The sequence below is a fragment of the Rhododendron vialii genome, chromosome 7a (assembly GCF_030253575.1).
Source record: "Rhododendron vialii isolate Sample 1 chromosome 7a, ASM3025357v1".
Lineage (NCBI taxonomy): Eukaryota > Viridiplantae > Streptophyta > Magnoliopsida > Ericales > Ericaceae > Rhododendron > Rhododendron vialii.
In genome coordinates this window covers 11,670,113-11,695,380 of record NC_080563.1, presented here as the reverse complement: position 1 = coordinate 11,695,380, position 25,268 = coordinate 11,670,113, and the positions used below count along the sequence as shown (strand labels likewise).

General features: G+C 39.6%; 1 protein-coding gene and 1 non-coding gene across 4 annotated transcripts in view; one reads left to right on the top strand and one right to left on the bottom strand.

Moving 5' to 3' along the window:
* Positions 1–24,931, top strand: part of LOC131331873 (uncharacterized) — a 33,561-nt gene extending 8,630 nt beyond the window's left edge. The window contains exons 2-10 of one of the 3 annotated variants that reach the window (XM_058365818.1): positions 2,914–3,063; positions 4,879–5,068; positions 13,207–13,358; positions 14,999–15,496; positions 15,685–15,852; positions 16,183–16,302; positions 16,866–16,895; positions 16,983–17,413; positions 24,054–24,931. In XM_058365818.1, coding sequence (XP_058221801.1) covers positions 13,292–13,358; positions 14,999–15,496; positions 15,685–15,852; positions 16,183–16,302; positions 16,866–16,895; positions 16,983–17,413; positions 24,054–24,647 — 1,908 coding nt within the window. In that variant the 5' untranslated portion in view covers positions 2,914–3,063; positions 4,879–5,068; positions 13,207–13,291 and the 3' untranslated portion in view covers positions 24,648–24,931. Of the gene's footprint in view, positions 1–2,827; positions 3,064–4,878; positions 5,069–13,204; positions 13,359–14,998; positions 15,497–15,684; positions 15,853–16,182; positions 16,303–16,865; positions 16,896–16,982; positions 17,414–24,053 lie in introns of all 3 variants that reach the window. The other 2 variants (XM_058365816.1, XM_058365815.1) reach the window with 2 other exon arrangements.
* Positions 12,752–12,860, bottom strand: LOC131334964 (small nucleolar RNA snoR100). Its single transcript, XR_009202362.1, has one exon. It is a non-coding gene; the product is annotated as a small nucleolar RNA snoR100 (small nucleolar RNA).
* Positions 24,932–25,268: the final 337 nt, after the last annotated feature.

Genomic DNA, 25,268 nt, shown 5'->3' with positions numbered 1-25,268 from the left:
AAAAGGAATTGCCATACACAGAGTCATAGGCTTTCATGAGGTCCAACTTTAAGGCCATCTAGAGATCCCATGATCCTTATGAATAGTGCTTTACCAGCTCCTGGATGAGGAGGACATTATCCACAAAACTCCTTCCATTAATGAAAGCAGATCTGCAAGGATTAATGATTTTAGGGAGAGTAGACTGGAGTCTATTAGCAAGGATTTTGAAAATACAGTAAGACACATTGTAACAAGCAATAGGTCTATAATCCTCGATAGTTATAGGAGAATCAGACTTGGGGTCCAAGGTAATGGCTGTTGAATTCCATTCCTTGAGCAGAAAGCCAGTACTGAAGAACTGTTTGATAGCGGATAAAAAAAAGGAAAAAAAAGAACTGTTTGACAGCATCCGCTAAATTAGAACCCATTAGGTCCCAATTTTGATGGTAGAAAGCTAAGCTGAAACCATCTGTGCCAGGGTTTTTTCCCCTTTGATAGACTTCAGAGCACACATGATTTCATCTTCGGAAACAGGCTTAATCAGGCCATCCCACCAATCTTTATGAACCAGATTTCTGACAGAAGCCATAAGTTCATTAATAGCAGCATGTTGAAAGGTAGTTCCCAAAAGGCCTTGACAATAATCAAGAATTTCCTCTTTTATGGCCATAGCATGCTCCAGCCTATTGAGGGGCCTATCAACCTGATGTAGGATGGGATTGATAGAAGGCTAAGTATGATCAAACACAAGAGAAAGGGGCTGTGGACAGTGCAAGGAATAGTATTTTGTAAGGAGAGAAATGGTTAGAGAAGGATAGATCTAGGTCTCACACCTAGGTTACCAAAGGCATTACACCTGAGGCCCCTTTAGCTTCACACCAAAGAATGAGATTGCATCACACAATCATAAAAAGCTTGAAAGCTACTCATTTTTATTAATACTCATCATGATTTGCCATAAGGCTTACCAATCTTATTTATACCAATTTCAGCTTGACTCTAGACCTTCCCAAAATAAATAACCTTTAACCAACTTTAGATTTCAAAGACACATTGAACATTGACTGCGTTAATGACATGGAAAAACTAAATGACTCATTGATCAACTAATTGATTCTGACTACATTTAACATTAATGACATGGAAAAACCAAATGGCAGAAGCTTTGGCATGTAGAGCAGCTTTGGGATTTGCAGGGAGTATGGGGGTGGAAGCTGTCACTTTTGAAGGAGACTCTCAAGTGCTGGTTAGAATCCTAAACAATGAGGTACCGAGTCAGGCTGATGTTGAGGCGATTGTTGAAGACATCAGGAGGGGAAAGCACAGGTTCAAGGAGTGTGAGTTTCAGTTTGTTCGCAAGACTGCAAACGTAGTGGCAGACAAGTTGGCGAGGAATGGGCTTCAGGGCGTTGGCACGAGAACGTGGGAGCCTAGGCCACCTGATTGGTTGTGGGGCTCTCCTGATTGTGGTCTTTCTTGATTACTGATGTATTGGTTTACCATTGGAAGTAATGCAATTTCTACCATTTTGAAAAGAAAAAAAAAACTAATTGACTCTAAAGACTTGGACTATAAATTAAATAGACGACTTAACTAGAACCCAAAAGAGACTTCTTAAGAATCAAACCCATGTCTAGTCATATCCCAAGTGGACCCATGGGCAATCCTTACCCTCCAATACCAAATAATGGTTAGATTATTGGAATGCCTCCCGGGCCACCTTTTCTGGACTGCAACACAACTAAACACATAATAATCTTATTCCTAAGTGTGTGAGAGGCCATCTTCTGGTGAAAACACTTTGAATTTTATCATCCAAAGAAAGCCATTTGACTATCGATTTCTGCTTGTTGAAAGCTTCCTCAGCATAGCTCAGATCCATAAATTTTCTAAGGGCTTCCTTTTCTTGTCACACAGACTTTCATCATAAGGTCAAATATTGAAGTTGGTACAAATCCTCTCTAGCAACTTCCACTCTAGAAGGGATTTTGGAGAAATGCCGACTATTGAAGTCCCCAAGGACATACTTAAGTCTTATTTGCTTAATCCTAAACTTCAGTATAGCAGAATTACATTGAACATGGTCCACCCAGGAATTGGCCAAAGCCTCTTTAAAACCAAAATGCAGCATCCAACTAACTTATGCCATCACAATGACCAAAACAAGGCTACGATCAGAAATGCTAGGAGCTAACACCCAAGCTTCAGACTCAGGAAAATTAGACGCCCAGGCAGCGTTAACAACTACTCTGTCAAGCCTACTTTTATTAGCCCCATTACCACCCCTCTTATTTGATCAGGTAAACCAGAACCCCTTAGTGGGCATATCATCCATGAGTGACTCATCAAGGTAGTTATTGTAATCCAGAGAAGCCCTGCCATCATAGCCCTCCAGTCTTTCAGTCATCCTCCTAACCACCTTAAAATCCCCATTGCACCGAAGCAATAATCTCGACAGCAGAACTACAGACTTCATAGAAGCCCACAAGGACCTATCTACCATATTATTAGAGCCATAAACCATGGACACAAAGTTTTATGAAACTCCAAACTTTCCACTTCTAACTGCATTAGGTCTTGCAGTTATGAATCGTCATGAGAACATTTACAACCTCACCTTTCAGATGAGATACGGCCGTAGGCTAACTTACTTTCCAAGTTAGTTTTCGCTCTTGGATGTTATGGATAAATTTGGATTCTCAAGAAGGCTCAAACATGTCCCATGTATAAGCAAGATTTTAATGCTCTACTACTTCTCATGGAAACAATGTATATTTTTAATTTTTGTAAGTGACTATGATTCTTGCACTCCATTGAGTGGTAACCCTATTTTATTGTGGTGCAGAAAAGGATGAAGAGATCGTTTCAAAGAGACATGGTCTATTCCAGTCACAAAGGTATATTTAACGCTCATCTATGTATTTTTTGTAGGTATGTACGTGCTATTTATCTCAGAATCAGGTGCTATAACATGGGCATTTTGATTGTGTAAATAGATGGGAAGAACAAAAACAAGGCCAATGCAGCACGCTCCAAGCATTTGGTCACAGAGCTGCGCCGAAGGTGCAAGATAAATGAGAGGTTCGTTTGGAACGGTTTCTATTGGATCTTTTTTTCCCTCAGCCTTTTTGTTTATGATTATTGATTGATGCATTGAATTCAATTTCTAATTGTGGAGCTGAATTGGTCGGAGTATTCATTAGAAATTCACATTTTAGAGACTCCTGGTCTTTTAAGTTTTCTAGACATCTTTGTATCTTACTAGGTGGATTCAGAGCTTTAGGCTTGGGATAACCATGTATACTGGAAAAGCAATTCCATTTGGATTGACGAATAAGAGTCTATTTATATGTAACCCAATTATTGTGCTCAGGCTACCCAAGGTTTGATGTAAAGACTCTATGCAAATGCAAATAACAATCACCCTATAGATTAAAAGGAGTTTATTTTGGAGCGAGAAAAGGGTTCTTCTGTTAAGATAATTTATGTAGTAATTGGTTTTAGGGGTCGCTGGTGCTAACCTGGACGAATTCTTTGAGTTTTGTTGGCAAACTAATGTTTTGAAAGTTGGTCTTGGCTCCGTCAGTGCATACAATTTGTAGAGCCCTTACACCCCTTTGCGAGCTTGGGTTTCTTTTCTGTCTTCTTTGGTCCTGATGCCCTTGTAATGTAATTACTTGCCATTTGCCAAAACCTGTAACGTAATTCCTTTCATTTAGAACCTATTACGAAGATAATGGCTCACTAAGGAACTGCAATAGAAGTTGTGAAGAGCAATTTAGCATATTTGTCAGGCCCTGACTATGGAAAGGATGAAAGTGTCTTTTTAATTTATTTGGTTTGAGACAGGGGTGGTATCAAAGGGAGGACACCAGAGTTGTGTATTCCCTGTCTCTCTAGATCTCTTTTTTTGAAGTCTTGGTTATTCGATTGTTTCTTTATATCTTTCACATTTAGCTCATATTGAAAGCTGTTGCAATTTTTGCTTAGATTTTATTTTATTTAGTCCATCAATTTTTATATTAGGACCTTTGCTTTGTTGGCGTATTACCTAAATATCAACAGATGGTGGATTAGCAATTCTATTTTCTTATTTCCCTTTTAACATTTGTTTCCTCGAATAAATGCAATAGAAAATATAGTTCAAATAGGATTATTTTTAGCACTTGAACCTAAATGATTCAGTTTCTCTATCTTTTTAATAATGCAAAAGACATCAATTTCTTCAGCTCACGGGTGCATTTGCATGCGCATGTAACACTCACTGTTCTTTAAGTAGTCTAACCCAAAGTTTTCAGAAGCGAAAGCGCAAGGCGAGGCGCTTGACCCTCCATGGGGCAAGGCGTACGCCCCCAGGCCTTTTGATTTTTGATTTTTTAAATTATTAAAAAAATAAAATAACTTAAAAATACAAAAATGCGTATTTCATGAAAGATAGATTTATACAAAAAGATAGCATAAAGTAGATTATAAATTAATGACTTAATATTACCTTATCAGTTAATAACTAATTGAGAAACCCTATAACATCACTTTATTAGTTATTAAATTTTTATCTTATTAACTTATCACTTTATTAGTTATTAATAGAGCACATCAGTTCGTCACTTAGTAAAGAAAAATAGAGCACAACTATTTAAAGGAAAATATAGTACGATTATGGATGATGATCGACTTTAACAAGGTAGCACAGAGAGAGCGCACATCAATTCGTGAATTTTTATCTCGTCCTTTTTTCTAGCCAATAGCAAACCAATAACCACCCTAGAAGCCTGCCTTTAACCGATAAACATAAACTTAAGCCTTGCACCACTCTAACCACTAGGTTTAAAACTAAACTAATAATTCCTACATTATCAAAACCCTTCCCCTTTACTTTTATCTTTTTTTGGGCAGAGGACAAGAGAAGAGAGAGACATCAACTCTTCTCCCCCTTTACTTTATTTTTCTTGGCCGAGAGAGTGAGGTTGCTGGAGGAAGAAGGAAGTAAGGAGAAGTAGAAAGAAGAAGCAGCAGCAACCGCCAACCTCCTTCGCTTTCAAAACTACCACTTTTGTCCGTCCTAACTAGAACTCCAAGGACCAAGGTAGATTTTTTTTTTCCCCTTAACCCTAAGTATATTACATGTATTATGGATTTATTTTTAATGTTTGATCGATGCTTGAATATGTAAATGATCCACAAAATTTGAAAGTAAGTTCAAGTTTAAAAACTGCCTCGTTATCAAATAGATCAGTCTACTTTGGAAAATCATATAAAATATTACGAAGCTTCCATGCACATGATTCTCATGTCAAATTGTAGTTCTATGTCTTGACTTTAAAATTCCGCTTGAATCGCTTACATCGATTTTATATGATTTTCCGCTTAAATCGATTTCAAATTGTAGTTCTATGTCAAATGTGGACGGTCTAGGTTCAAAGTCGTTTTTAGTTAACTTAAACTAATTTTTAAGGAATGTGTTCTCTACAAATAATGTTCATAACAACCGAATCTATAATTCTGTTAAATATCATGAAATTTGAAGGCAATTTGGTATGGTCTTGAGAACCATTTTGTGAAAAACAGCCTTGTTCTCTTTAGGATTCAAAAAGCATTTTTTTAAAAATTCCCTCTAGATTCCCCCTACTCCCAATATTTCTCTCTCTATCTCTCTCCACTTATTACCCCTACTATTTTTCAAAAAAAAATTCAAACATCAATCCAAACAAATAAAGATCTGTCATATACAGACAATTGTCGAATTTTTATCAATTTATTGGAGGTCTTAAATGTGTTATTTTCCAAACCTGTTTTTACAGGAAGATAAGTGTGATGTGTTGAGAATTTATGAATTTTTAAAGATCTTCAATCCACCTCCTTAAACCCTAAACAGTTCACTTTTCATCTAGTGTAAAAACTGGACAGTTTCTGTTCAAGAGCCTTTTGAGTTAACTTAAAAAACCCGTTTTTGGAAATGCGTTCTTCAACAGAAATGGTTCTAACATCCTAAATGACTTACTGCTAAAAATTCATAACAATTGCATTACATTTGATGTGCGATTTTAGCTAAACTCTGAGGTGTATAAAATCTGTGTTTTTCGGTAAATAGGGAGCTAAGCATTAAAACTCTCATTGTTACATTTTTTACTTTGATTCATGATTTAACTCATATTCACGACTTTGTTGGTGAAAATGTTATTTTTGGTATGGTAATATGGGTTATTGAAATATTGCCTCAGTTAGAAATGTTAGACGGTTATAAATAAAGTCAAGATTTCTAATGAGTTACTTGTCATTACCAATTATGATTACTGTTTTATTGTGTGTAATAGTGATGGAATTGTGGTGATAATATGATCTGTTTACTCACCAATTGAAATTATTGCTTTGTTGATTGGTTTCATTTCGTTTCTCGATGATCTCTCAGAGAGAGGAATACAACACTTTTATACCTGAGAATTTCCTCTCCCTGAACCCTGCTTAATCAACATCTAACTAATCAACTAATTACGATTACAAGTTCCACTTAACAGAAAACAGGTGACGTGGAAGTAATAGGAGCTGAATCTATTGAGCAAGAGCTATGATCAGGTGTGGTCAATGCCCCTGAATCCTTTACACCCCCTTCAAACTCGGGTGGATTAGCAACTCTGAGTTTGGATTTGAGAAGCTGAAATCTGGAAACTGACAAAGCCTTGGTAAAAATATCAGCTATTTGAGCCTCCGAACTAATATGATACAGCACAATCTTGTTATTCAGAACTTGATCTCTGATAAAGTGATAGTCGATTTCAATGTGCTTGGTTCTAGCATGGAAGACCGGATTATATACGAGAGCAATGGCAGACTTATTGTCACACCACAAAACTTGAGGTGTAGAAGATGGAATATGAAGTTCAGAGAATAGCTGTTGTAACCAAATTAAGTCAGTTGCTGTGTGTGCCATGGCCCTATACTCACCCTCAGTGGAAGACTTGGCCACCGTGTGCTGTTTCTTAGCACACCAAGAGACCAAGTTATGGCCCATGAAGATGCCATAACCTGTCGTGGACCTTCTATCTACTGGATCACCAGCCCAGTCAGCATCTGCAAATGCTGTGAAATGAGGCCCTGGAACAAAATGGAAACCGTGATGTATGGACCCTTTGATGTACCTAAGGATTCTTTTGACAGCCATAAAATGATTGAGCTTTGGATCATGCATATGCTGACATGCCACATTCACAGAAAATGAAATTTCAGGTCTTGTCAAAGTTAAGTACTGTAAAGAACCACCAAAGTTCGATAAAGATGTACATCTTGGAACGGGGAATCGCAGTCAGGAATACCAAGCTTGACTGAGGCAGGTGACTCAGAACTCTTATACTCCACCATACCAGCTTTAACAAGAAAGCATACTTAGACTGTGAAAGAAATAATCCAGAAGAAGAATTAACTACTTCAAGCCCCAGAAAATAGTTGAGAGTCCCCAAATCCTTCATAGCAAATTTCTGACCAAGTTGATGAATGAGTGAAGTAATGTAAGTAGAATTGCTGCCAGTGACAATGATGTCATCAACATAAATCAAAACCAAAGTAATATGATCCCCTGTAACCAAAATGAAAAGTGAAGTATCTGTGTCTTACTGGACTGAAAACCAAGCTCAACAAGATAACAGGAGAACATGGAATACCAGGCGCGAGGAGCCTGTCTAAGACCATATAAAGCTTTGGACAGCTTACAAAGAAAGTCAGGGTGAGCAGAATCTTTGTACCCCTGTGGTTGCCTCATATATACATCCTCAGTGATCACCCCATGCAAGAATGCATTAGAAACATCTAACTGACGTAGAGACCATTGTTTATGAACAGCAAGACTAAGAACAACCCTTAAAGTAGGCTGTTTAATAACAGGACTAAAGGTCTCAGTAAAGTCCATGCCTTCTGCTTGTTGATTGCCATGAGCAACCAATCGAGCCTTGTATCTGGCTACAGAACCATCTGAATGCCTCTTAATCTTAAAGATCCATTGACAGCCTATAACATGCCCATGAGATCGAGGGAGGAGGCACAAGTGCCCAAGTCCCTTGCTTAACTAAAGCTTCGTACTCTTCGGCCATGGCCTTTTGCCAGACATAATGTTGAATAGCTTCAGAAAAATAAGAAGGTTCTGTGGTAGGAAAAGAAGAAGAAGGAGGAGAGGAAGAAGAAGTAGAAGTGAGCAAAGTAAGAGGCTGGCGTGGCTTAAAAATACCAGCTTGAGATCTAGTTCTCATAGAATGAATGGGTCTGGACACAGGTGGATTAGAAGATTCAGAAGCAGAGGAAATAGGAATAACAGGAGTAGAAGAAGAAGGAACATCAGACTGAACAGAAACAGTGATAGGAACAGAAGAAGAAACAGTAGGAAACCTTGGAGCAGGAGTTGGTGTGGATTGAGTAAAAACAGGAGGAGGACAAGGAAGAGTAACAGAGACTATGATATCTTGAAAATTTGTAAAAGGAACAGAAAAATTAGACAATGTGTCTTCTGCATTGGAAGATAAGGAAATTGAAGAATTTAGAGAAGAGTAAGGAAATTGATTTTCAAGAAACTTAACATGACGAGAAATGTAAACCTTATTAGTAAGAGGATCAAAACACCTATATCCTTTGGTAGTTGTACAATAGCCCAAAAATAGTAAAATACACAAGTAGTAGATTTTGGAATCAATTTGTGAGAATGATAGGGTTTTAGCCATGCGAAGCAAGCACAACCAAAAGGTTTTAGAGCAAGATAATCTGGTTTGGTATGAAAAAGAAGAACATGAGGTACTTGAAAATTCAGAGAGGAGTGTGGAAGTCTGTTTGCTAAGAAAACAGTAGTGATCAAGGCTTCAAGCCAAAACTGAGCAGGCATCCCAGCTTGATCAAGCAAAGTAAGAGTTGTATCCATTAAATGTCTATGTTTTCTTTCCACAACACCATTTTGCTCAGGAGTGTGTGGACAAGTTGTTTGGTGAAGGATACCACTGACAAGAAACAAATTGGTCAGATAATGGTTAACAAATTCTTTACCATTATCTGACCTCGCAGTTTTAACTGACTTTTGAAATTGATTCTGAACATAGGCCTTAAAGTGAGCAAGTGTAGTTTTCACATCAGACTTGTAATACAACGGAAATAACCATGAGTATCTAGTACAATCATCAACGATCAAGAGATAATATCTATATCCTTTGACAGAAGAAATAGGAGTAGGGCCCCAAACATCCATGTGTAACAGATCAAACGGAGCAATAGACTTAGATTCAGACAAGGGAAATGCCAACTTGTGACTCTTGATCTTATGACAACTAAAACACTGAACATCGTAAGGTTTTGAAACAGGCAAACCAAATTGCTTTACAAGAGACTGAAACAAAGGGAAACTAGGATGGCCAAGCTTCTGATGCCACAAAGTGGCAGAAGTTGACACATTATTATTGACATGAAAAACAGTTGGAACCTGAGTAGAAACAGAGTTAGAGCAGCTCTGAATAGGGTAGAGGCCCTGGAGACATGGTCCCTTGAAGAGAACCTGATGAGTATTGTTGTCCTGAATTACATAACCAGTAGAATTGAAATTTAGGGAGCAATTGTTGTCCTTAGCTAAATGAAACACTGAGAGTAGATTATGTGTAATGGCAGGAGTATGAAGCACATTAGTAAGCTGTAACTTAGCATTAGGTGTAGGCAAAATCCCATTACCATATCAAGAAACAGAAAGAGAGTTACCATTGCCAACCATTACTCCTATCCCTGCTATATAAGGCTTAGGATGTGTGATCTTATTGAGATCAGAAGTGACATGATTTGTAGCCCCACTGTCCAAATTCCAATTCTGAGAAGAAGAAGCATGAGGAATCCCAGTAGCAGGTCCTGAACCAGGTGGACAGTAAGTTGTAAAAGCAGATGCATGAGGAACCCCATTAGCAGGTTGAAAACAAGGACTTGACAGACCAGAACTGGATCCAGTTGAGAAAGGATATTGTTCACCATAGCCAGGAAAAGTGCTGGGACCAGGTTGCATAAAAGAAGTTTGCACTGGTCCTTGAGAACCAAACGGAGAAGATTGAAAAGGAATTGGCGTCTGCACATGATGATATGCTGTAGGTCTCCACACACTAGGAGACTGAAAACCAGAAGAATTATAAAATCCAGAGGGAAACATGCTTAGTCCTGTAAAACTAGGGGATGTGAAACCAGCTAGTGGACCTGTGAATCCAGGTGTAGAAGTGTTCCTATAGTAACACGTGCGAGCTGAATGATTATCTTTGCCACAGATTTGACATGCAGGCCTTGGAAAAGACACAAAACTCTGTCCCCTAGACCTGTTTCTGTTGTTGAATCTGTTACCAGGCTGTGGGAAGAATGGAGCCTGAGGAAAAGCAGGTTCAAACATTTGAACAGGTGGTGGTTGAAACACTTGTGGTGGAGGTGGTGGTTGAAAAACTTGAGACTGAAAACTTGGAGAAGCCTGCAACTGTGAAGACTGAGGCACAGAGGTAGAATGAACCACTGAAGCAGAAGAAGAACCACTGTCTCCAAACTGAACTGAATGCCCCTGAGAACTACTACCACTCACCGCAGATACACTAAGATCTTTCAACTTTTGTGTGGCTACAAACACACTACTAATATCCTTGTCTGACCTGGACTTATGAGTTTGATGTTCTTCAGACTTCAAGATGGACACTAGTTCATGAAACTTCAAATCTCTGTGTCCTCAAGGTCTGTTTTAAAGATGCATAGTGTTCTTCTGGTAAACTGTTAATAGCATGAAACACCATATCATCATCATCTACTTTGTAATCAACCACACTCAACTTTTGTGCACATATTTTAAAATCATCAATATACTGATCCATAGTACCGGATTTGGAAAAACTAAACAACGTCCTCTTGAGATCATGAAGATGTGATCTAGACAAGGAATTAAATCTATTTTCCAAACAATTCCAGACATCGGAGGCATGTTCAAGCCCTAAAACAAGAGGCAATGTAGACGAAGACAGTGTTGCAGTCAAGCATGAGAGTAATTGATTATCAACAAGAGTCCAGCAAGATATGCAGGATTTGTAATCAAATTATTGCTAGTATCACGGATCTTCAGAGGTGGACAGCGAATGATACCTTTTACATAGTCAAGAAATCCATTTGCCCTAAGTGCATTCAAGACTTGAGTCTTCCATAGAAGGTAATTGTCTGTACTCAACTTGATTGTCACCAGCGATTGGAAATTAGAGACCAAGAAAGCTAGGGCTGTGGGCATTTCAACTCCATTATCACTCGAACTCGAAGACATTTTGTCGAAGAAACGAGATGTCGATTGAAGAACTCCGTAGAGGAATTGTTGTCAAGGATCGAAGAAAGGACTTTCGTCGCTCACGGCTCTGATACCATAAAGAATCTACAAAAACTCACCAAAACGTATTCAAGAATATTCAAGAAGATGAGAGAGAAAGTAAAGCAGTTTCATTTCGTTTCTCGATGATCTCTCAGAGAGAGGAATACAACACTTTTATACCTGAGAATTTCCTCTCCCTAAACCCTGCTTAATCAACATCTAACTAATCAACTAATTACAATTACAAGTTCCACTAACAGAAAACAGGTGACATGGAAGTAATAGGAGCTGAATCTATTGAGCAAGAGCTATGATCAGGTGTGGTCAATGCCCATGAATCCTTTACAGAACCGAGAAAGTAGAAAGGACATTGGATGAGTTGTGGATTTAGAGAAATTATGTAGATGTTGTCATGGTTAAAGGAAAAAGGAAACAGATGAAAAGTTGTGGGCTTAGCAGGATCTTGGGGGTAGCCTAACAGGACTTCATGTTATCGGGGATACCCTGGTAGGACCTTGAGGGTGGCCTGAAAGACCCGGTATAGCTTGGGTGGCCAAGCAGGACCTTAGGGTAGCTTGACAGCCTGACAGGACCTTAGGTATTGAGGGTAGCCAAGTAGGACCTTGAGGGCAGCCTAATTGACCTAGAATCGTGAGGGTGGCCAAACAAGACCTCAGGGGTAGCCTGGCAGGACCTTAGGTATTGAGGGTAGCCTAGCAGGACCTTGAGGGCAGCCTGATGGACCTAGAATTATGAGAGTAATCTACTAGGACCTCGGGATGTTGAGGGTAGCCTAGCAGGACCTGTAAAGTATGTCAAGTGAAATTCTGAGTTTGGGACGTGGTGAATATAACGGTATTGGAACGATTATAGAAGTTGAGAATCTAATATCTACTTAAGTTGATGGTTAGATATTGAAACAAGATTTGTGCTCTTAAATTCTTATCTCATATACTATCAATGTGATTAATTGTAGAGTAAGGGTTAACGGGTAGGATTTATCTACTGAGTGTCAAAACTCATTATAGTACCGTTTGGCCTGGCGTTTCATGCTAGGTATTCAGGAGACGAGAGGTGATCAACAAAAGTGAAGAAAACCCAATTACTGAGACTAGGCAAGAAGAAGCTTGGAATCTGTATCAAAATTAGAGTCCTGCTCTACCCTCTTGTTAAATTAAGTTGTCAAACTTCTGTACCCGTACCCTTAGATGCTTTGATTTATTTTTAGTACTGATTTCAAGTTCCAAGAAATGTAATCTTAAAGTGATTTAACTTCTTCTTTTTTAAGACTCAAATTATGTTTATTTTTAATTGGAATTTTAAGACTTCTGCTGTTAAACTTGGTATGGGTGGGGGAGGATTGGAGACAGACCTAATCTTTGGCAATATGCACAAAGTGGCTGCTCTCAACATACCACTAATACAGTGGCCCCCTGTACCTATTTTGTTGCGGAACCATACCCCTAAATCAAAGCCGAATGGCATCAGGGAGGGCAGGCCTAGAGACCCAATTCAATTTATGTGCACATTAACCAAATTTTTTTTAAAGTCATTAGATCTTTTGAAAAAGATTAAATTAACGTTTCCGAAAATCGGGGCTTTACATACCTAATACACTGTCTCCTTTCAAACACCATTCCTACCCCTGTATTTACACTCCAAACACAAACTGTGAGCAGGCCAAGGTTTCTAACAGTCATTACTTTTACATCTTATGTATAGATAACATCGAGAAAACATTGTCTAAGCATGCCACAGCCAATGTAATCAAACACAAACAAGTATAGCCTTGCATTGCATTACCTTAATTATCTTTACCATGGGCATTGGAAAGCATTCAAGAACATCTCACTTATTGTATTGTATTGTATTGTATTGGTTTTTTTTTTTTAGAGAGTGACAAAAGACCTTTGTTTACAAGTGAAGTGGTGGTCTCTAGCAAAGCATACAGATACCCTTGACAGATCTGATTGAACAAACATGGCATTGCCTTCGTCACGCTCACAGGCCCATAGTGATGTCAATGAACCCATCATCAGTCATTCTGGTAAGCTGACATATGAGTTTTTTGTCATTGGTAGTTTGTAACACATTTTTATCATACTTCCGGCCAGAAGATAAATTATCAGAGATAAGTTACAAGTACTTCTTCTAGTCCATTTAAATGTAAAGTCATCTCCGTTAGATTGCCTCTTAGTCCTTAGGACACGGGTTTTCGTGATCCTATGATCTTACTGTCAAGGAAGTGATTGTAATTGGTTAACATTGGTAACACAAATGCCATGGCAGCAATAGGCTATGAAGCACAGATACTCTATTTTGGCCTCCTTATCACATACCGTATGCGTATCGGATATGGATATGCTCGGATGCGATCCGGATACGTATCGGATACATTTTTTTAGAGTATCCAGTTTTTAGAATTAATTTTTGGTATCCCGATACGTTTCGGATACATGCGGGGGTGAATATGTTATTTATTAAAACATATGGGTTTGAACTGCAATTAGGGCTATATATTCTTTATTTTCCCCCACCAACCAGAAAAACAGAACGACAAGGCAGAAGAAAAGGCAATCGATCTCCTCCCTATCGTCTCTCATCTCTCTCGATCTCTAAGTCTCTCTTCTCTCTCTCTCTCGTCTCTCATCTCTCTCTCACTGTGTAGTGTGTATATATATCTATCATCTCTCTTGTCTCTCACCTCTCTCTCGCTATGTAGTGTGTGTGTATATATATATATCATCTCTCTCTTCTCTCATCGCTGTGTAGTATATATTGATCTATATGTATATATATAACGTATTTATATATATAACATTATATAGATACAGAGCTGTTACTGGATTTTTTTTAACAGTATATGGAACGAGAAGGCAGAAGAAACAAAGGCAAAGCTGCTTTTTAAAAAAAAAAAATCATTAATGGAATTTTATTTTTATTTATTTTTATAGTCACGTATCCCCAACGTATCGTATCCTAGTTTTTGGAAAAATCACGTATCGGCGTATCCGTATCCGTGCTTCTTAGGCAATAGGTGTAAGAATATGGTGTCATAGCTCTTCTGTCCTTGAGAATTCTTCTACTGCAGCAATGTTGGAGTTCGTCCTTGTCTATAGTTACATGGTTCTTGCCTCTATACTACTTGCTATGTCACTTTGGTTGCTGAATGAAAGTTATGCCAGGCCACAACATTCTGTATGGATTCTCTCTTTCAAAATTGTAGAGAAACTGATTCCTTTTTTTCCTATGAAGTGTTCAGTAACTAGTTGGACATTACAACTTTAATCCATTGAAACTCAGTTGAACAGAAAATTATTTGATGGTTTAGGAGTAGGATTTTTTTGTCCGGACCACCGAAATATTTACCAAAAACAAAAAAAAATTATTAGCACCAAATAACTCATTGAAGTCCGCTAACCTTCTTCTCAACTCTACACAACACGTTGATATGCAGCAACCAACTTCGCCTACTTTAAGTACAGTACCGGTATTTACAATTTTTGCTTTTCTATTATATTGCTTAATACTTGTGCACAAACTTCCCTCGGCTCGTAGGTTTATCCAAAGTGGAGTCATTAGGATGTGAAGATGAGATATATCTTTTGAGATAAACAGTTTGTATAGGGATGTCCAAAACAATTTTGGTTTTTTCATGCATTTGTCTAAATATGTGTTCATTGGCAGTGAAAAGCAAGGCAGTAGAAGAGGATGTCAGTTGTTATCTCCCACTATATAAAGCTATAATCGCACACGACTGGAAGGCTGCAGAGAGATTCTTTGAGCTCGATCGAAATGCCCTGACAGCCAGAATCTCGATGCTAGGTGACACACCGCTCCATGTGGCAGCAACAGGGAGGACCATCGATTTCATTGAAAAGCTTGTGGAATTGATGACTCCTGAGGAGCTGGCGATAATCAATCAGGATGGTGACACAGCATTCCACCGAATAGCAGGAGTTGGTAACGTTGTGATCGCCAAATTGCTATTCAAGAAGAACCCTGACTTGCCCAATATGTGGAACCGATTAGGTCAATTACCTTTACATCATGCTGCAAAATGGGGCCAAAATCATATGGTTCGGTACTTGCTCAAAATCACCAAGGAAGATATAGAGCCAAGACCGTATGAAGGCTATTCAGGCTCTGTGCTAATGGGCGAGTTAATAACCAATGGATTGTATGGTGAGTAGTTATTCAGAAGGCTACTTACTAGTTTCTTTTTAGTTATATCTATTGGAATGATGCAAGAATAAAAGTGTTGGAAAAAATAAAATTGTTTTCACTCATGTTTGCACCAAGTAAAAGACAGCTATTTTTGTGTTCGGGCAAATTATCATTACTCACTTCTATGAGTTTCTTCTATGTAACAGATGTGGCTTTGCTTGTGCTCCGACGCCATCCTAATTTAGCAGTGTCTTATGGCTCTTATCCATCTCCTTTGCGTCTGATAGCACAGCAGCCTTCAGCATTCCCAAGCGGAGCTCGTTTTACCTTCTGGCAGCGGTTCATTACCTTCTGGCAAGGGTTCATTTCGAGGAGTACGTCCCTGTCTTTTCATTGTTGTCTGAATATAACTTTTGCTTCTTTAGTTCTAGTTTTGGTATATGGTATACATAGTAACATCACAAGGACTAACAAAATGAGTTGAAGCAGATATTATTATGTACTTATGAAGTCAAAAGTTTTACAGTATGCATTGGTAATAGCTTAGCTGAAGTAACCATACTTGAAACATGGTGAGGTTGCATCTAAATTACTGCGCGGTTGCATGAAGCGCGGTTGGTGTGATTTACCAAAAGACAATAGTCAGAATCAAATGTTTTGGAGCCGGATTACTTACTACATTGTTTTGTTATTCTGTTTTGTAGATGTTCTTTCCTCTAACATTTGTGATGGAGAAGATGTGGATAGCTCCCCTGAAAGCCCTAAAGGCTCTGTCGAAGTGCGCAGTTGGTTCCCATGGTTTCAAATAAGCGACTTTATTTCTGGTTTGTTGAGGATCATCCTCTTCTTGATAGAGTTTCTTGATTTCTGGTATATTTTTTCAATTGTGTTTAGGAATGAACGAATGACAAGAAACATTTCTTATTTTGCAAAGCAAAGGACAAATATTAAATATTAACATTGCCAAGTAGATATTGACAACTAAGTTTAGAATATACTATAATAAAACATGCTTGGTAGTTTATTGAAGCCAGAAGAAGGGGAATCAATTGTAAGAGTAGACCGGGATTGGTGAAAGGATAGGAGTAGAGGCTGGAATTGTTGGAAGGGGAAGGTGACCGAAGAGGTTGCCACTCTCTCAACCTTTATCACATATTAACGAAAATGAATTTTCACTGCCATAAACACTAAGCTATGTTGTCCACGTAAAGTTAAACACTTTTCATCATTTTTCACTTTCTTTTCTCTCTCGTCACAAATTCACAAATCAACACTGCCTCTCCCGGGTCTCCCCATGTGATTGGTATTCCAAATTGTTAAGGCTAGGCATATCTAAAGTTGACAACTTCTTCCTTAATTTGACTCAGTTCTGTTTTGCTGCATGCAGGGTTGTGGGAAGTCATCAATTCATTATTAGGTATAAAGTACATAATTTATTTTTATTTTAAGCATAAAAAGATGAGTGGACTAATCACAGTCATGTGACTATTAATTCCAAATGTAGGAATTGAGCAAATTCGAGAATTGAAATTGATGCATTGTCAAACGCTCGAGATTGTCACAATCCTTTGCACGGAAATTGTCAAGCTGGACAGCCGTGAAGCCTTGTCAACATTATTGGATCCATTCCTTGACGCGGCACGGCTTGGAATTCATGAAGTTGTGATGGATATTTTGATTGCATTTCCTGATGTGAGTCTTTATAATGATCGAGAGGGTCGCACCGCATTAGGTCTTGCAGTTATGAATCGTCATGCAAACGTTTACAACCTCATCTATCAGACGAGACACGGCACTAGGCAATGGTTAACCATTCAAAAGGACCGTGGTAACAACACTCTGTTGCATTTGGCTGGGGAATTGGCGCCTAGACACAGACTCGATCTTGTTTCTGGTCCAGCCCTACAGATGCAACGTGAATTGCATTGGTACAAGGTAACATGTTATTAACTTTCAACAGTTTTTATGAGCCAAGAATGGTTAATGGTTTCCATGGGTCCAACTCACCTGAAATTTGAAGTATCTAGGATGCAAAAAGAAAAAGAAAAGGTTGGTGATAGTGCCATCTACGCCAGACGTTCCTCCCTCTGTTCTCTACCGCCGCTACACTTTTCTCTATCTTTTTTTTTTTGGTAAGTAAAATTTTATATAACCAAAAAACGCGCACGAAGCTACAAGAAATCAACAGGGCATCTCCCTGGCCACCTATACAACAAAAGGACCAAGAGACGTCCAAAAAACAAACTCACAAGGAAACTATGAACAATTATTTATAGAAAAAATCCGAAAATCTAGAAGCCAATCATCGAAAAGCCTCCTGTTCTGCTTGGAGAATTTGAGAGCTGACCAAGAGCTAACGTTGGCTCTCACAGAGTTAAAGACTTCACCCACAATTCCATCAAACACCTCTGGATTTGCCTTGGAAGGTCCTCAAGTTCCGTTCCCCCCCCAAAGAACATAAATGAAGGCTGTCAAGGACAGCTTATGCAGATAATCACGCAAGCTTTTCCCTTGTCTATACTGGACTTTCCACTCCAATTCCTGGGCCAAAGGCAGAACCGGCCTACTAATCCATTTCTAGCCAAAATTTGCCTCCAAATCATCTTAGAAAGCTGGCATTCAAAGAAAAGATGGCTATGGGATTCTATATCAGTAAAGCAAAGGGAACAAAGAGAGGGCACCACCATACCCCAACTCACTAACCTGTCCTTTGTTGACTGCCTTCCCAAGATAGCCAGCTAAGCAATGAAACTCCATCTAGGCACACCTTGGCTGAACCAAACAAGTGTATGCCAAAGTTGAAAATAATTCCTATGCCAACAGGCTTCCCAAGCTGATTTGGCTGAAAATTTACCATCAGAGTTTAAAGTCCATATGACCCTATCAGGAAGAGATGGATTAGGGAGAAAGTCAACTGGAGTTTGCCTAATAATGTTCATAATGATCCTGCTGCGCTGCCTAGGCCATTTCCAGAGTCCATTCTCAATAATAGAAGATACGTTAGCCGTGAGAGCCCGTCCTCTATGAACCACCACAGAATCACCAAACCTTTGGGGATGCCAGTTATCAGTCCATAAGAAGGTGTCCCTGCCATTACCAATAACATATTTCATCCACTCCTTGCAGAGAAGTCTTAGCTTCAGAAGTTTCCTTACTACCCAAGAAGCTTCATTACGAATTGGAATCCCCCATAGGCTTTGACCTTTAAGGATATAGACATGTACCCATTTCACCCATGAAGTGTCAGCTTTTTGACTAAGGGCTCAAAGATGTTTCATGTTGATAGCTCTATTCCACTCTTTTATGGATCGAAACCCCAAACCCCCTTCATTCTTGGGGACACAAAGAGAAGACCAGCTTACTTTTATCCCAGTATGCTTCAAATCTGCTCCGCACCAAAGAAATGCACATAGAACACTCTGAATCTCCTTATTGATGTTTTGAGGAAGGATAAAAATGGCACTCCAATATGTTTGGATGTTGAATAGGACAGACTGAACTAATTGAGCCTTGCCTCCATAAGATAGAGATTTTTGTGTCCAGCTCTGAATCCTAGCCAAAATCCTGTCTTCCAAAACAGCACAATCTGTTGAAGTGAGCCGTGTACTAATCAAAGGAACCCCCAGGTATTTGACTGGAAGTTGACCTATAGGAATACCCAACAAATCAGAGAAGACTTGCTTATCAGAATCAGGGACACCAGCAAAATACATTGCAGTTTTCAGTAAGTTAGGTTGTAACCCAGAAAACCCATGAAACTCCTGCAAAGTTTTCAACACTGTCTGTAAAGACCCCAAATGAGCACCACTCAGGTCATCCGCAAACACAACATGTGAAATTCCCAACTCTTGGCATTAGGATGGAACTTGAAGTCCCCAACCTCAGTATTCCATTGTAAAAGGGATGAAAAAGCCTCCATAACTAAGAGAAAAAGGTAGGGGGAGATTGGATCCCCCTGCTTAAGGCCTCTAGCTCCCGGAAAGTAGCCAACTAACCCACCATTAAGCATGATAGAGAACTTAGGAGTGGATATGCATTCTTTTATCCATCCAACAAACGTAGCAGGAAACTCCATAGCAATCATAGTGTCAAGCAAAAAATCCCAATCAACCGAATCGTATGCTTTCATAAGATCAACCTTGATTGCACATCTAGGAGGCCCATCATTTCTATGATAATTCCTAATAAGTTCATGCATAAGCAGAACATTGTCCACAATGCTTCTCCCCTTAATAAAAGCTGACTGGGATTGACTTACTACAACAGGCAAAACCTGTTGCATCCTCTTTGCCAAGACTTTGGTAACTACTTTATAAACCACATTGCAACAGGCAATGGGTCTATATTCTTTAATAGTAGAAGGGTTGGAGGTCTTAGGAACCAAAGTTAAGGCTGTAGAATTCCATTCCTTAAGAATGTACCCTTTGTAAAAAAACAGCAAAACTGCATCTACCAAATCCTGCCCTACAATCTCCCAATTTTGCTGGAAAAAACTAGAACAAAAGCCATCAGGCCCAGGTGCTTTATCTCCTTTAATGGACATTAGAACATTTTTAACTTCAGCCACAGAAACAGGTTGAATAAGGTCCCTTTGCATAGAAGCAGGGACTTTCTTCTTTATAATCTACTGCAAACAACCCGTAGCATCTGTCCTATCCTGAAATTTGGTCCCAAGCAAACCTTTGTAGAACTGAATAATTTCTTGTTGCGCCTCCTCAGGTTTGTCCAACCTGACCCCTTCTGCATTTGTCAAACTCAGAATCTTGTTTCGCATGCGATTACTAGCAACTTTGTGATGGAAAAACTTAGTATTCTTGTCTCCTAAGGCAAGCCAAGCCACCCTAGATTTCTGTTTTTAAAGGATTCTTCAGCATTACTGAGCTCCATAAATTGTCTAAGAGCTTCCTTTTCCTGCAGCCGCAAACTTTCATCTCCCAAATTCTGAACACAGAGATTGAAGATGCTCCAAATGCTGTCTAGCCTCAAAAACCCTCCCAGAGATATTAGAGAAACACTGATCATTTAGCCCCCTCAAAACAGGTTTCAGTCTTCGAAGTTTAAGAGAAAGCTTAAGCATAGCAGAACCAGTAGAAGGTTGAGTCCAAGAATTCAACACTAACTCCTTGAAAAAGTGATGCTTCATCCAGTAATTGAAAAACCGAAAAGGCTTTTTACAGGGAACTACATGAAGAACAGAAACCAATAAAGAACAGTGGTCAGAGATACCTGGGGAATGAACCAAAGCCTCAGATTCAGGGAAAACATCCAGCCAACTAGCATTAACTACCACCCTATCCAGCCTGCTCATATTGGCACCTGCTCCACCTCTCCGATTAGTCCAGGTGAACTACGCACCCCGAGTAATCAATTCCTCCATATTAATGTCAAACAAACACTGTTGAAACTCAGTAGCTGCTGCAATATCAAAATTTCCCAGCCTTTCAGAGCTTCGACAGACTACATTAAAATCTCCAATTTGAAGCCAAGGAGAATGCCCTATAGCAGAAGACAAGGCTCTCATGGAAGCTCACAACTCTCTCCTATCCAACAAAGCATTAGCCCCATACATAGCAGAGATAGCAAACCCTCTGAGTATCCAGACAAGTCACTTGCACACACAAAAGTTGATCGGAAGAGAACATCAAAAGAACCCCTAAAATACTAGGATCCCAGCCAAGCACAATTCTAGCAGTACTATGACTACCAGAATTATCCAAACTCTTCCAAGAATTTGGAAAGCAAAACCTACAGACATCATTAAGATTTTCCTTCCTGGCTTTAGCTTCTAAAACACTACAGAAATGTAATTTCTGATAATGAACAAGAGACTTAATATCTTTCTGCTTTAGGGGATTATTCAATCCCCTAATATTCCAGCTAGCAATCTTGAATGCTAACGCTTGGACCTTTTCCCACCCCCCTTCGTATTAGGGGCCCCCGTACCTCCTCCCTTCCCCTGGCCTTGTTTAGAAGCTGAGCCAAGAAGAAGAGTAGTTGACTCTGGAGGAACCACTGAAAAGTCTTCAGCAATCTCAGCCACCAAAACATCACCCCCAGTGCGAGGAGCATCAAACAAATCATCAGGAAGAACCACATTCATGGAAGTCATTTCAGCAGCAACATCACCCACATCATCCCACAAAACAACCCCAACAAAAGCAGCAAATTTATTTGCAGAGTTACATTTAGAAGGAGCCTTAGGAATAGTAGGAGAAACAACAGCTTCCACCCTAGGCAGATCTTTCCAAAATAGAAAAAGGACTACCAGCATGCTCAGTTAGAGGATGAGGCAGAGCAATAACAGGAGAAGTACCTGTATCTGAACTAGTGCTAGTAGCTACAGGTTTGCAAGTAGGAGCAGGAGCAATCTGAAGAGAAGGAGGTCGAAGGCATATCGATCCATGAGTATCCTTCCTCAGAGTCCCCACAGCCTGCCACTCAGTATGACCAGGAGCCACATTCTTACCCAAATTCACGCGAGTCTTCACAGCTTCTGGCCCCTTAGAGGGGACTCTCTTAGGACAGTTAGAAACCCCATGACTAAACACCGTACAATCAGAGCATATCATAGGTTTCCAAGGATACTGAACCCTAATCTCCACCATATCCCCATTGGCATATTTCCTATCAAAAGAACTAGGGAGGGGAGAAGAACAATCCACCTCGACACAAATCTTCTCAAAACTCAACCGTTGGCCAGACTCAGTTAATTGATCAGCATACAAGGGCCTACCAACGGAACTTGCAACATAGCCAAGACCTGGGCCAGTCCATAACTCCAATGGGACATTGAAGAAGTGAACCCACAGAGGAATAGTGGACAACAGCTCTTTCTCCAGCTTGAGGTGGGGATGCCAAAGTTTAAGAATCAGTAACTTTCCTCCAAAATGCCAAGGCCCCCTTTCAAGCAGCTCGTGGAACTTTTTCCCTTCAAATAAAAAGAAACACCCTTTCTCATTCGATAGAACTTCACGAATCCCAAACTTTTCCCAAATGCGCATAGCGATATTCCTGACAGCAGTAAAACCTAATTTCTTGTCCAAAAAATGACCAACAACGCATCTCTTCCATTTCGACTGCCCCAACAGTTCAACATCTTCCGGAGGAGACACCACCACCCGATCATTTACAATAACAGGGTTAATATCATCAAGTTTCATCTTCTCAGGAGAAATTACAGAACCAGCACCTTCCTGTAGCCCTACACCATTTGCCATAACATTACGCCACGATGGAGCAACCACAGGCCCAAAGGAAGTAGTCTGATGCCCTAATGCACACGGTTCCAGATGATCCGCATTAACCATTGTAACTTGTTCTAACAAATCGATACCACGCAAGGGAGATCCTGAAGCAACTAAACCAGACGCCCTAGGGTTGGCAACAGAAGGAACCCTAGGTCCAGAAGCAGGAAGAAACGTATTCGAATCCTTCGACAAAACCCTAGGACTAGTAATAGGAGAAACTCTAGGATTTCCAGTTGAAGAAACCCTAGAAGAACGAGTTACAGAGGGAAGCAGATTCAACACAACCTCCCCCACACAAGTAGTCGTACCCCCATTAGTTCCATCACAAGCCACACACGCACTCAACTGCCCAGAATCCATATTTTCTCTATCTTTCCTCTCACTCCCAAATCCATCTACAGACCGATTCAAAACGATTGATAGTTTCACTTTTACGGTACAGAGATGAGATATCATGCCTCACTGGTTAATTGTGTCAAGATCTTTCTTCTATTTTGTGAACATGAATTTGGAGTGCTTGGATTCCTTGATTGAATATGTTTTGATATGGGTCTGAGGTGTTTAATGGGTTTGTATTTCTGATTTTCGGTTCATTTGGATACTAATCACCGATTCATTTGCAAGTCATCCTTCAAGTTTGTATACTAATCACTGAGAGTATTGCGCCCAATTATCTTGAAGCGAACAACCCAATCATGAACAATTTTGCGCAATGGATGAAGAAAAAAGGGACATGAAAACTTGTTCTGTTTTCTCTAGTTTGAACCGTGCAACTGTTCAATTTTGAAGGCTTCAATCATACTTGTCCATAAAAATATCCGGGGTGGTTTGTGCCTCAGGAATCAGTTTTTGCTTGTTAGTGCTATTGATTCAATGAGAATGTACCTTGAGGCAGCGGTGTTGAAGAAAGGGGTAGTGGATAGGGAGGTGCTCACTGGGTCGAGATTGAGAAGGGAGAAGTGGGTACATGTCTACGTGAGAGAAAATGGTAGACTGAGAAGCTTGGAGAGAAACCAAATCTGACTTTTTTGCTTTGAGTGACGAGGGTTAGATCGGCTGATAATTTGTGGCCCTATAAAATCTAGTCGTGGCATTATCGTTGTCCGAAGAAAAAACTTGAAAAAATCTTTTTCTATCTAAATCAGGAAGATAGATTTTATGAGTTACATGCATACTGGATATGATCCACTCCTTGTCAAATTGTGATCAAAATTTTTATTAGTTTTTTTGAAAAAATTTCTTCATGTTTGGTAGATTGCACAATCCTAAATCTTCTCTTTTCAGTACTATTTTGGCATCCGAGAGTAATTGGAATGTACTTGATGCAGGAAGTGGAAAAGTTGGTACCGCCCTCATGCAAAGAATTGAAGAACGCTGAAGGGAAGACACCTGCGATGGTATTTACGGAGGCGCATGGTGAGCTTAAGAAGGAAGGAGAGCGGTGGCTGAAAGACTCTGCGGGGTCGTGCTCTGTGGCGGCAGGCCTCATTGCCACAGTGCTGTTTGCAGCTGTCATTACAGTGCCTGGTGATTACAGGGACAATGGCAAGCCAAATTTTGCGGGCATTTCTGGTTTCCAAGCCTTTGGCGCAATAGAAGCCCTTGCTCTCTCCTCATCGCTCACTTCACTTTTGATGTTCTTGTCTGTCTTCACATCTCGGTACTCAGAATCTGATTTTCTCCGTGCCCTGCCTAGGAGGTTTCTAATTGGTCTTTTCACATTGTTCATCTCCATAATATTTTTGATGACGGCGTTCAGTAAAGCGCTTGAACTTGTATTCGGTCAGACACAAACATGGAAGGTAGCTTGTGTGCCTGTCGCCTTATTTGTGTGCATGCAGTTGTCCCTTCTCATGGACATATGTACTTCCACGTATGGCCCAGGCATTTTCAGGAAGCAAGGTGGACATATCCTCGTATAGGTCACACGATGGGGCAAGAGGAAAGTTTTGGAACTGTGTATAGGTCACACAATAGGGCAAGAGGAAAGTTTCGGAACTGCGTAGCAGCATATATGTGAGCCTCTGGGCTTCCTCAGCTAGACATAGAAAAAATCACTAACTATTGTTGCTTTTTAGTAGCCAGGGATAGCTATTGTTTTCTTCTCTTGGATATGTGGTTTCGATGGAGTGGATTTCCCTTACTATTTTATATTTAAGGTGGAAACAATTCAAAGTTGTTATATAGTGAACATCTTGACATTAAACAAGCCTAGCTTGAACAGTACTTTAGTACAGTACATGGAACGACTTGTTTCTGGCCCTTGGAACTCAGCCATCACTTTTGTTGAGAAACTTTTATATATATAAAATCAAAGAAACTTATATTGAAATTATTTCAGAACTTAGCAACTTTTGAGACTAATTATGGTTTATCTATTTGTGCATGTGTGTCGTGTTCTAAGAATAAATGAATGTAGGTGTGTGTTTAAACTCACTGTTGGTTTTGATTCAAAAGCAATGAGATTTCTACCATTACTCCGTAATAGTATCCAGTTATGGATCATGATCATGGTTTGGCCTATTCACGTGGAGTTCTTTCAG